The sequence below is a fragment of the Rissa tridactyla genome, chromosome 10 (assembly GCF_028500815.1).
Source record: "Rissa tridactyla isolate bRisTri1 chromosome 10, bRisTri1.patW.cur.20221130, whole genome shotgun sequence".
Classification (NCBI taxonomy): Eukaryota; Metazoa; Chordata; class Aves; order Charadriiformes; family Laridae; genus Rissa; species Rissa tridactyla.
In genome coordinates, this window is record NC_071475.1 from 22,624,089 (window position 1) to 22,636,295 (window position 12,207).

The 12,207-nt window shown below is 36.1% G+C and overlaps 1 protein-coding gene across 13 annotated transcripts in view; it reads right to left on the reverse strand.

The window, feature by feature from the left end:
• The window catches only part of IQSEC1 (IQ motif and Sec7 domain ArfGEF 1), a 347,042-nt gene that overhangs the window by 6,704 nt on the left and 328,131 nt on the right, over positions 1–12,207 (reverse strand). For 10 of the 13 annotated variants that reach the window (XM_054216241.1, XM_054216244.1, XM_054216246.1 and 7 more), the window contains 4 exons: positions 9,953–10,078; positions 8,140–8,239; positions 4,894–5,067; positions 4,039–4,215 (listed from right to left, as the gene is read on the reverse strand). In XM_054216241.1, the coding sequence (XP_054072216.1) occupies positions 4,039–4,215; positions 4,894–5,067; positions 8,140–8,239; positions 9,953–10,078 (577 nt within the window). The remainder of the gene's footprint in view (positions 1–4,038; positions 4,216–4,893; positions 5,068–8,139; positions 8,240–9,952; positions 10,079–12,207) is intronic. The other 3 variants (XM_054216242.1, XM_054216247.1, XM_054216253.1) reach the window with 1 other exon arrangement.

A 12,207-nucleotide genomic window follows, 5' to 3' on the forward strand; every position in this document is an offset into this window, starting at 1 on the left:
AGGGTAAATTCTATCATGCCCATTACTGTTGCTATTCCATTGAAGAAAAGGAAATATAACAGCAGTGACACAGCAAGAGATGGGAAAAAGCTCTCCCTACTTGGAAAGCTCTTCTAAGAAGGAAGAGAAAGGCTAGTAGTATCCTCTGTCCTATATAATGCAGCAAAATCCATAGGAGAGGAAGGAGAAAATAAGCTAGTAACCCTGCCTGCACCAGGTGAGGGAGGAGCCAAGGGACTGCACGCCCCAGCACTGACTCAAGCAACAGGTTAAGGGATTCTGTAATTGCATGAACTCAGAGGCTTTTTAAGGGTTATTACAGTGCTGAGAAGTTCCACAATCTCTTCCGTTACATTTTGGGACATAGGAAATTTTAAAAAATACATGCTGAAATTGTTTAACAAAAAAGAAAAAAAAAAAAAAAAAGCTTTTTTGGAAGGTAGAAAGAAACATTTAAAAAGTTAAAAGTAGACGACTGAGATTATATGCAATATACAAACAGAATTATCTTAATTCTTGAACTATTTTATGGTTGGGGGCATTCTTTTGTTTGTTTATTTGTTTTGTTTTTTTAAAAAAAGTAGTCTCTACTGGTCTGTAGTTGTTTTGAGATAGCTCAGGAGATTATAAAATAAGCACACCTTATATTAATAGTAACCATTATACCATCCTGCACTTCTATGCACATTCCAACATTACATGGGTATGCCAGTTGGGTATTACCAAGGCAAACCATAAAATTACAATTTTTAAACCAGTGCAATGTGTAAACGTTATTCCCCCCTTACAGGTTAGGGATGGGGGGAAGAAAGCTTGATTTCCACAGATGCTCAGCACTGTAAACACAACGTGAAAGTACTGAGTCCTCCAGCAACTCAAAGTCCCTGGAATTCAGGTTGCCTAGCCTAAAATCAGCCAAGAAACCTGTGTGAGATACACAATCAGAAACGCAGCCAGCCTAATCCTCCATGCTCTGCTCTAGAGACCAAATCATTCTTCTCACGTACTAATGGCCACAATGGGACTTCACACCTTCCACATCTTTCTGTAAACCTACCGATCACGTAACTGAGTATGGAGTAAGTTGTAAAATATCCAAAATTCTATCGGAACCCATAAAACTCAGCTTTAACTGCATGAAAATTAGTCTGTCTTCTGATATTTTTATGTCAAATAAGAATTTCAGAGCCTGGGACAAATAAATTCAGTTCTTCCTTGACTATAGCTCAAGAATGTGTAATAAAAATGACATATTTTTCTTTTGAGAAAAATAAAGCACTAAATAATTTTGACATATTCACATTTTGGAACAGTTGGTTGCCACATGCTTTTTATTCCACGGAAGGAACTGTCAATCCACAATGAACACTACTACCTTTAAAATCAAGAGACGCTCATGCCCATCCTTTTTGCAATTATGATTTAAGCTATCATGGCAAATGCATGGAAGAACAACCATCAGGAAACAATTCCTAACATTGTTTCTTGACAGAGAAATCTTGCCTTTCCTTATGGTTTACAGCTTGGGAGTCACAATCATTCAAGGTATAAACATTCGTTAGATCTAAGACGCTTATGAATTATCATTCTTTTCCAAGAGAGAAATTTAAAGTAATTTTCCACAGCTGCCATTTACTACTGTGCTACCTGGTAGAGAGTAATAGAGTGTTTTCTTAAATAGTTTTGTCATATACCTGTGCAACTGAAATGCTGTTCAATCAGATTTCCCCTTCATTGAATAAAAATGTTCAACTTGTTTTTGCAATGTTCATTGGACAATTATCAGCCTTACTGCATAAATATGCAACCAGGCAATTTTCTCATGTTTATTGGAATTATTTCTGTTTAAATGTAGAAAGGAACTCTCTAAAAATCCACTTTCATCATGCCTTCTCCTACAGAAAGACACACATCCATGCACAGTCCCACTACTCTTGTTCCTCCTCCTTTTTGATCCTGTGTTTCATCCACAAAAAGAAGAATTGAGGCAATCTAACTCAGTACTCTGTTTCAGAAGCAATTTAATATGATATAATCACTGGGATGCAGTATCTTGCCAACTGAAAGAGATTTCTTTGTTTTTCTATGCATCATCTCTCCCATATTAAAACAAAATCAGCCTCACATGCAAGCTATTCACTGAGAAAAGGCAGAAAAGACATGTATAACCTCATTAAAATTACAACAAATAACAAAGCAAATAACAGGTATGTAATTTCTCAAGTCAGTTGCACTGCACAAGACCAAACAGAAACTCTCCATAATTCTCAATTCATTAAAGTTAAAATTAAGTTTAGTTGGGTTTAACAAACTCATTGATAAACCCTGCAGTCTGTGAGTGATTTCTACTTTTCATTATGGAAAAAAGTTATTTTCAGTAATAAGCATGCCAATTGTAGGCATGCCCTGTAGAAACATGAAATGTTTTAATGACCACAAATACTTGTTTATTGCATAAAACCCATAACATGAATTAAATAAATGGCAATGTTTGATAGACTGGGATGAAAATTCCTATGGGATGAAAAAAATTAATCAGAAATCACATTTATGGGTACAGATACCCACTGAACTCACATATTCAACAATATGGTAGTTCTCATTCTAATGAAATAAAAACAAAACAACAAAGAAGGATGATGGAAGTATCCTCAAGTCTGAGGTAAGAGTGGTGAAGACTAGTGGCTTGATCTAAAATCCATTGAAGCCAATCAAGAACCAATATTCAACTTCAGCCTGATTTTGGATCAAGGTCCTAGGTCTTTTTAATGTAGGAAATGGACACATGAGTATGAAAGCCTAAACAGAGAACAAAATAATTGAAAGAGCTCATTCTCTACTTATCTGTATGCACATACATATACCCACAAAACACAGGCTATAACTTCAGTTTACAACACCTTTGTTTATTGCAGCATAGCTAAAATCCCTTCTTTAGTTAAAAAAAGGAAAAAGATAAGTAGTGTCTACTACCAAAGATATACATAGTACTGAAATTATGACTATACTGTAAATCATCACTGCAATTAAAAGAACAAATCAGAGCATGTAACACAGGCTATGAACTAAAAAAAAACGATCAAAAAAATATAGTTATAGTTGCTACTATCCCCAGAAGTACTTTCTGAATAGTTGGCATGGTGTTCAGATGTGACTTCTCGTAACTGCCAGGAATCACGTTTAACACTGAAACACAAGGCTACTACCCATGGCAGCCTGTATTACATGGGTATGCCACTTGGGTACTACCGAGGCAAGGCATAAAATAAAAACATACCAGACTTCCCCTGGCTTTTCTTTGGCTAAAAAAATCACACCACCACTCCTTTCCAGTCTTTAGCTATATTAATCAGCTAACAAATCTTAAGACACATCAGTGGTTTTGTGGGATATCAGTATTCTTGTCCGCTAGGGCTTCCTTTATTATATTGGCAATAGTATTTCACAACAACCTCTTTTGCGAGAATTGGAAACTGTATCTTGAGTTACAAAATAATAAAAGAGCATCAGGGACAGACTGTATCTGAATTACATAGCTCTAGGCAGAATTTAGTAGGGCTTCACTCAATTTCATTCATCAATGTGGTCACACAGGTACACTTGAGCACAAAATGCACAGAAAGCGGTCATTACACACAGACCAGTTTCTTTTTTTTCTAAAGCTTGTTGTATGAAGGGGAAGAAGCAAAGGGGAAGAAAAAAAGAAAGGAACACTAAGTGGGTTACTCCTAGCACAAGTCAACCGTTTCTTTTATAAAACACTTACAATTTTTCCTCTGTCTTCACTCTCCGTTAAAAGTATATATAGCAATCTACAACAGTTTAAATGCTTTCAAATAGTGGTTGCTTAATAGAACAAGGGTAAAAAACAAACAGAAATTAAACATGAACTATGAAAGAGGAACTATTTAAAAGGTTTGAAGTTTCAGTATTGCTACTTCTGGAAGTCCACTGTGAGCTGGGCTTTCTACACATCATTCCCACACCTCTGCACGCACAAGTCAGAGCAAGGGACTAAAGAATAAGGGGAGTGCTTACCTGCTTCCGACAGGTCCCGAAGGGAGCTGCTCAGAGCGCTTCTCTTCAGTCCCTCCCCGGTGGCATAGCTGTCATCCAGGCAGGCTCTGTTCAGCGTCCCGTTGCCAGAGTCTTTTTTCAGGCTGGAACACTGAGACATGCTTGGCCGCACCACACCCTTCTGTTTTTCTAGCTCAGCTGAAACAAAGAGAATCATTTTGCAATTCATATTTATCGACTACAGTGCAGGACATGGTAACATCACAATTTCTGTGTGTGATCATGTGTTACTGTGAATAATAGATAAGAATTCATTTTGGCACTGTTAAACGCCAGAGAGGAACTTCACCCCTGTACGAACAGCTTCATATTACAACGTACAGGATGGAAGGCTATTCCTCTTTTGGAAAAACAGAAGATAAAATCCCACGTTTAGACAGTCCTGTAACTTCCAGCAAAATATATCAAATTGTACTGTGGCTACCTAATTGAGAGAATACAGGAATATCAACACGGAAATGAAGAAAAATTCAGTGACACTTATTTGAAAGACCATCATTGAGAATTTCAGTGATGTAAATTATCCCTAAAATCCTTACTGTAATTTATACTACAAATTACAAATCCATCTCTCCTCTGTCCATTGCTATTTCCAGTTTGTCCAGGCTAAATTTCCACCGTAGCTACACTTCAGTAAATGACAGTCGATGAACTCAGCTGGGGCTTAAGATATCATTGGGTTTTTCTCCTCTTTCTAGAATCAAAGCCATGAAAAAAACCCACATTATTTTGAACTTTTAAGGAGTTTTAATGAGTTATACACATATTTGAGATTTTCTTATTTTCATTAGCTTGAAAATGCTCTATTATATGTACCTTGGTACTTACACTCTATTCTGTGCTTTTCCATTTCTTGAACCTCTGCAATTGACTCCCTCAAGTCATCTGTAAACTTCTTCCTGTCCTGAGGATTTGGTGCATTGAAATTTATTAGTACTTTGATATCTGCTCCCGGAACAGCTGACGTGAGCCGAATACCGTTGGGATAATCTGGAAGAAAGAGTCAAGAAGAACTGAGCTCTGATTATTCCAATTACTTTTCTTTTTATAAAAAAAAAAAAACCAACCCCGCAACTGAAAGCTTTTTACTAATATTACCATATAAGGGACAAAGTCAGAGAAATAAAAGTCTGAAGGCACAGAATTAGAATGATAATCTCTAAGATACATTGGAACTGCTTACGTGTCAAGATGGCTAATAAATATTGAAAGATAGTCTTTATGCAGCTGTTATCCTTAAGGTACAATATAAAAGAAAAATCCCAGAAAAAACCTCAAAAAAGTAAAGGGGATAATCTTTATTTCATGGAAGAAATCCCATTACTTACCTCAGTTGTGACCAAAGTTTTGCTGAGTACTTGAATACATCTCAAGTACTAGAAACTGTCTTACAATTCTAACTTAACATTTGCAGGAAGACAAACACGCTATCATGTACAGCTTTTAGTGCTTCCTATTAAGTTGTGTTCTCTCTACTTTCCCTTTTTTTTTTTTTTAAAGTTAAAATTATCTGTGAAATTACATACTGAGGAAGTTAAAAGGATGGGTTCCCCCCTCCTCTTTTGGCCCATATTATGGACATCTCCACAATAAAAGGCAGATTTTTCAGCAAACTGTCTTTGCCTTTTTTCTAGCTGCACATCTGAGAATGCAAATTTTAACAGCTGGTCAAAAAGATCTCCTGGTTGAGATATAAGGTTTGTTTACAGACAGAAAGCTTACAATGGAGATATGTTCTGCTGTAGAAAACAGAATCAGCCTTTGCTTGAAGCACAGACCTGTAGAAATGGGGTGCCAGAAAAACTCAAAATGTGTGTTTTAATTCACAGGGTTTTCTTTTATTCAGCTGCCTGACCTCATTGGTTTGCTAAAGCTCTCAAATATTTATTTAAGTATTCAACCTGAAGCTTAAGTGCTCCCGTGTACAAAATATTAATTTCCTCAAGAACCAGCAGATGACGTAAGGCAGTCTCTTCCCTCAAAGCCATTGGGTTTCAACAAGACAAAATACTGAGAAACAAATGCAAATGCTATGCTTCTTTAAAAGAATATCTTAACTTCCAAATCAGAGTTGCAACTAAAAGTGAAGCAAGTCCATTCCCCATTCTCAGGTGAAAAAAGGTGCCAACTACTGCAAGCCTTCAAGGGTATGGAGGGGAAGGGGCTTCTGCCAGGCTCTGATAGCACATCTTGCAAAGAAGTAACGTATAGCTGATCTGCTTCTCCTGACCGCAGGACAACTGTGTCTACCTTCAATGAAATAAAACAGCTGCCTCAAGTTGGGGGCAGCTGCTGTCGTTCAGAACAGAGCCAAATGGCCAACAGCGCAGGAGCCTGGGGCCAGGCAAGCTAAGAGGTGGAGAGCAAGGTATAACACCAGGAACTGCTCTCAACGCTGAAACTGGATATGCAAACAGCTCTAGAAAGTACACCACAAATATTTTATTACCAGAAATACTTCTCTACATCACATTGATTAAGCATCAGGAAACACGTAAGTATTTACTGGTTTCAGATACACTGTCTCTGAAGTGACCTGCATACCCATTATATTTTGTCAGTGATTTTGACAGAAAATGTAAAATATACTTTCCTTATGGTCTATTTATTTACTAGAGATACATGGAATTTATTTTCCCTTTTGGAGCTCATCTGTCCCTCAACATAATTGACTTCTACCATTAGAAGTCAATTGTTCTACCATCAACACCAATCATACTGTTCAACCTCACCAGCAGCCAAATCAATATTTTTGTTGCTTCTGCTTTGGTGACACGAAATTTTATTCTCTTGAAACCAGCCGATTCTGACAGCTGCTACACACAGATTTACTGAATGGCACGGTGGCTCTGGCCAAAATACCCTAAAGCTTGCTGGGGACAGGGGAAACCAAGAATATCAATTTTACAAACCACGAGGGAAGAATACTTCTCTTTCCCAACTGGAAAATACTGCATTCCACCTAACAGGCACTGATATTAGACATGCAGTCAGCTCATGGTAGTGAATTCACCTTAGGAGCCCACCTACATCTACTAAAGCGTCTCAGTTAAGATGAGAATCCAACCCTTTACTCCTACTTTCACTACAGATATTTTTAAGTTTACTTGAGTAAAATGTTCCTACTTAGCATGCTTATGATATATTTGTTTTTTAAATTTATTAGACTTAACATCAGAGGAATTATATATTCTTCTATTTTTAGTAGAATCCAGGATAGAAATATTTGGCCTTCCTCTCTAAAAATGAATTTTATATAATGTGTGCACATTGTAGAGTATAAACTCTACAAAATCTTCCCTTTTGAAATCTTTAGGTGCTTTGACTGAATAACAGTGACTTCTTTTGAGTGAGATGAGCATTGGAGCACATTCTGAAGGACAAGTGAAAACTAAGAGCCTTCCACAACAGAAAGGCCCAGAAACTACTGAATGTCACACTGAACTGTATCCAATTTATCGTGAAGGTTTAAAATCAGGAGATTAGCAAACTATTTTCCTTTTGTTGGATTTTTGTCTGCTAGAACTAAGCTTGACAAGCATTAAAGATAAAAAGAATATTGGACTGATGCAGATTACAACTGACATAAACAAAAGGTGTCAGAAAAAACAAACTTTAATCTAGACTCTGTATTTGTATTTGAATGAATATACATTACCTAGGCCCAAAGTTAAGATATAAATCAGGCAAACAAATTAAATAGTGCTTTGAATTACACATATCATTATAATAGCAATTATTTATTATCATACATTCAGTTCCAGATAACTGTACCAGCAACAGATATATTTGTTTCTTTACAAACAGCAAAGTAGTCACAAACAACACACTTGGCTAGGTTTGGCTTCTGACTACAACCCAACCAAAAAAAAAAAAATCTAACAGCGGTCTTGCCATTTCTTACACTGGCACCATCTTGTTTTAAACTTCTAAGTTAAATTCAGAGACATTTTATCCCTAAATTCAGAATCAAGTCCTGTCTATCCCTTTCACTCATACAATTTTTTATTTTATTTTATTTATAAACAATATTGGTCATCTAAAAAGAGAGGAGAGACTTACACTGGTTCTCAAAAAGAAGAACTTGCATTCCATAGAGGGAAAATGACTGTCGAAAACTGTATGTAACCGAGTTCTTCTTCTTTTGAAAAATCTTGGTCACCTGAAAGTTAACAAATAAACAAAGTGAAATATCCCTTTTGCCACATGTGTTTGTGGAAAATCGTTGTTCTTAAGAATTAGCATATGATAAAATATTTTATGCCAAAGCAAGCTATAATGTGCCAGAAAATATGAACTTGTAATTTTTTTCCCTTTTTTCTTTTAATGCAACGGATGTATTTAATCTACTACTACTGAAGAAACAAAGCTAGCTTTGAAGCATTGGCATCTCCTAACAAGAAGGTTTAATATTTTATCCAGATACAAAGCCTTTATGATCTCTGTTCTCCAGAACTCTACTTTTGAGATTCCATAAAAAACCCAAACAACTGCATCCTTATTGTGTACTGCACATGCTAGCCAAAATGTAAATATGTTTACATTATCCTCTTTAAAAAACTTAGCTGCTACCACACTTTCCGTCACGCTTTTTTGTCACAGTTTGACTACAGGCAGGACACGCCTATGGACCGCTCCACACAAGTTGAATTCTTATTCCTTATTCTCATATGCTGTGACCTTCCAAACCTGCTTCACTCCTGTGCGCCTCCAAATGCTGTTGTACACTACCCCATCCAACGATGCCCTAAGGCTTGTGCAGTGCCAGTCTCAATGAAAGCTCGGAGTCTGTGAAACCTTTACTTCATGCTACAATAGAAGTACCATACTACTACTTACCAGCAATTTTGGTTCTCCTGAAGGGTGAATGCAACCACTCACTCTCTTTATAACCAGGAGGTTTATTTTTAGTGGTTTTTTTTCTAATTTTAACTTTGGGCAATGACATTTTACTAGAACTGACAAATTTGGTCCATATTATTCCCAAAGCAGTTTGATAGAACTACTGACACCTGAGTAAGTAATAAAAAACGACAGAAAACTTGCAACCCAAAGATGCAGTGTTCCATCATTTTATACTCAAGCTCACATTTACAACTAGGAGGTTATACTGCAATCAAAAGGATTAATTTAAAAAAAAAAAAAATTACTGCCTGGTTTTAGGGTCTGAAAGTATGTAAAAATTACAAACAGTGAAACTGTACACATGAAGTGTGCCTTTTTCATAACAAAATGTGAAATATTTCATTTAGTTCTTGGTTCTCAGGTAACAGCCAAACACATTCTGAATAGTGCAACAAATTTTCCTATTTTTAAGACTAAATCAACCAAATCTGTCTCCAAGCTGTCTCTAGTTTTCTATGTCTGTTTTTCAAAAGACTGGGTCAAGTTAAATGCACGCTAAAAAGTAAAGTCAACTGTAAAATATATTTCAACACACCCTATTCCTATTTCAACGAATAAGCATATCTGGTTCATAGAACATCTGGGGAATACAAAGCAGTATGTAATTTTGTTTTTCACAAGGAACTTGAATTCATTATTCACGGAATAAAGAATGTCTCCGTTTACCCACTAGGGAAATGGGTAAACTGGACATAATTCCCGTTCTTTATAGTAAAAGCTATTGCATCGAAGTACTTTCTTACAATAGAGCGTAGTAATCAATAAAGGCTTCAGTTTAAAACCAAATTATATAGCATGAAGAAAATTAAGAAAATGTAAATCTTACTCATCCCACGATTGCTGGAATACAGAGTAACAGGTAATAGATACTTAGTTTCAGGAATGTTCGTACACTTAATTGCCACTGATTTCATGGAGCTAGGCATTTCTGTACACTTCACTAGAAGTCTACCTGCCTGAAAATACATACCACAAGAAGATCATTAAATAAAAATATTTCTCGCTGGTGCAATCCAAGCTTCTGAGGTTTATTTGGATCTGGAACTTCAAACAGCCTACAGTAGCAAACAAGCCTCCGGTGGGGTAGAGAGAGGACCTACAATAATACAAAAGTTCATGGTTAATACAGCAATATTTAGCCAAGAAAAAACATCTTTAATACCTAGAATCTTTTTTTTTTTTGAATACTTCAAATATTTTTACCTCTAAGCCCATTAGACTTTTTCATCAAAGGACCAACAACAGAAAAATAAAGATTTATATGCCTCAAACTTGCATTCCTGTATATGGATGCCAATGAAAGTTTTACTGGGGATACAGTTCTACTTTGTGAAACGATAAAACCTGGAAAGAACTTAAGATAGGCAAGTGGGATATCAAAGCAAAGGATGTTTGCTTTCCTGAGCATTTTTACATATCTTTATTAGAAGAAAGGATGCAAAGCAACTTTAGCTTTTGTGAGATTAATACACTGATGTTGTAGATTACTTTTTATCAGCCACTGAGTTAATTCAATTTGTTCCTTCCCCGATACCAAGGAAAAGGTGACATCAGGAAAAAGTAAATGCATTTTCTGTCTCGGGTATTTTCTCATGCTGGCAAGAAAACCAAGAATAATTTTCCATTTTCTTATTTGAAATGTCTGCTGAAGGTATCTCCAAAGCTGCTGTTTTCAACCTAGTGAAACTTAATTTCTATCAAATGCAAATGATGGTATCTTGTCAGCAATATTAAAAGAAAACCTTTAAACTCTAAAAATTTGAAGTAGACCTAAATTTCATTTATATACTATATTTCTTTATAAAAGCTGATTCTGCATGGGAATTATGAGATTTACTAGGCAAAGAACAACAGTCTAAGACTGTTAATGCTGCTTCTTCCCTTGTTCCTGGTTGGTTATCAAGTTATTTGGTAAGATTTCAGTTTTTCCACAAAATCCGTTGATAACTATATTAATAACAGACAAAATGCCAATAGCATTTAATTCATCTATGGCATTAGCTTAATTAGCCCCCCTCAACTTGCAAAGAGAACTTATTTAAGAAAAAATCTGCCATGTTCTAAAAGAGCCAGTGTGGTGAAGAATGCTGGAGAAAGCAATGGTTTCTATTTTCAGGCCATTCTGGTAACTGAAGAGCTTTCAGGCGTTCTCAGTGAAAAGCAGCAGGAATAAATGCTGCGTGTTCTCATTCTCTCCTACCTCCAGACTGACTTCACCCAGCACATGGCAGTCAGAGATTTGCTACAGCGAGATAACAAAACCCAAGGGGAGTCACTGAGCCTACGAACTTGCAAACAACCACAGTGAGCTCTGGTATTGAAACTGAACTATAGACAATGTTTTCATTCAGAGCAATAGATGATCCGATAAGATTCCCTTCCACTGTGTTTTATAAAGGTCACATCTTTCAGTTTGTTTTTACAGTCCAGTGGCACTGCTAGACACGCACCCATGAAACAATGACAGGTACTTCACTTTGGAATATGAAGCTAGCTTTGCATGATTTTAATTGTTTACATAGAAAAAGCAACTAATAGAAGACTGAAAAAACAAACAAGAGTTTAAGGTTCCTTTTTCGGATTTTCCTGAGTGAAGGTACTAATGCACAGTGCAATTATAATTGAGGAAAAAAAAATCATTAGGATTAAATTTATATAAGGTAATCAGATTTCAGAGCACTACGTGCAGTGGTTTCTTTGTTCAAAACTACTAGCAATAACATAATCATGAATTAACGTAAGCATAACACTGCAGTAGAAGAATATTTTAGGATTATTACTGAATACGCCTATAACTTAAATCTGGAATCAATATTTTCTATTGTTCATCTACCTTTCAGAAGAACAACTGTTAAATGAACTGGCAATGTCTTTGTAGAGCGTCATTCAATACTGAAATGGACCAGAAAGAATAAACACACCAGGGCCCAGGTGGAAAGGTGCGGCACAGCTGTAATTTTACTTAGTTATTTACTCTTTACTGGCTATCTAATTTCTGCAATGATAACAGCATCTAAAACACATAAAAAGTGTACTAAAACAAGGTCCAGAAAACTCTTGGCAATGAATTAAGTAGTCTCCCTGGGAAATACACTTTTAAGAAAATGTTTACACTTCGGAGAGTTATTACTACAACAATAGGAAAATTTTGCTTGAAAGAAACCTAATTTTTTAAAAAACTAAAATGTGATAGAATGCATTATTGCCAGTTTAAGAAAAAGCTGC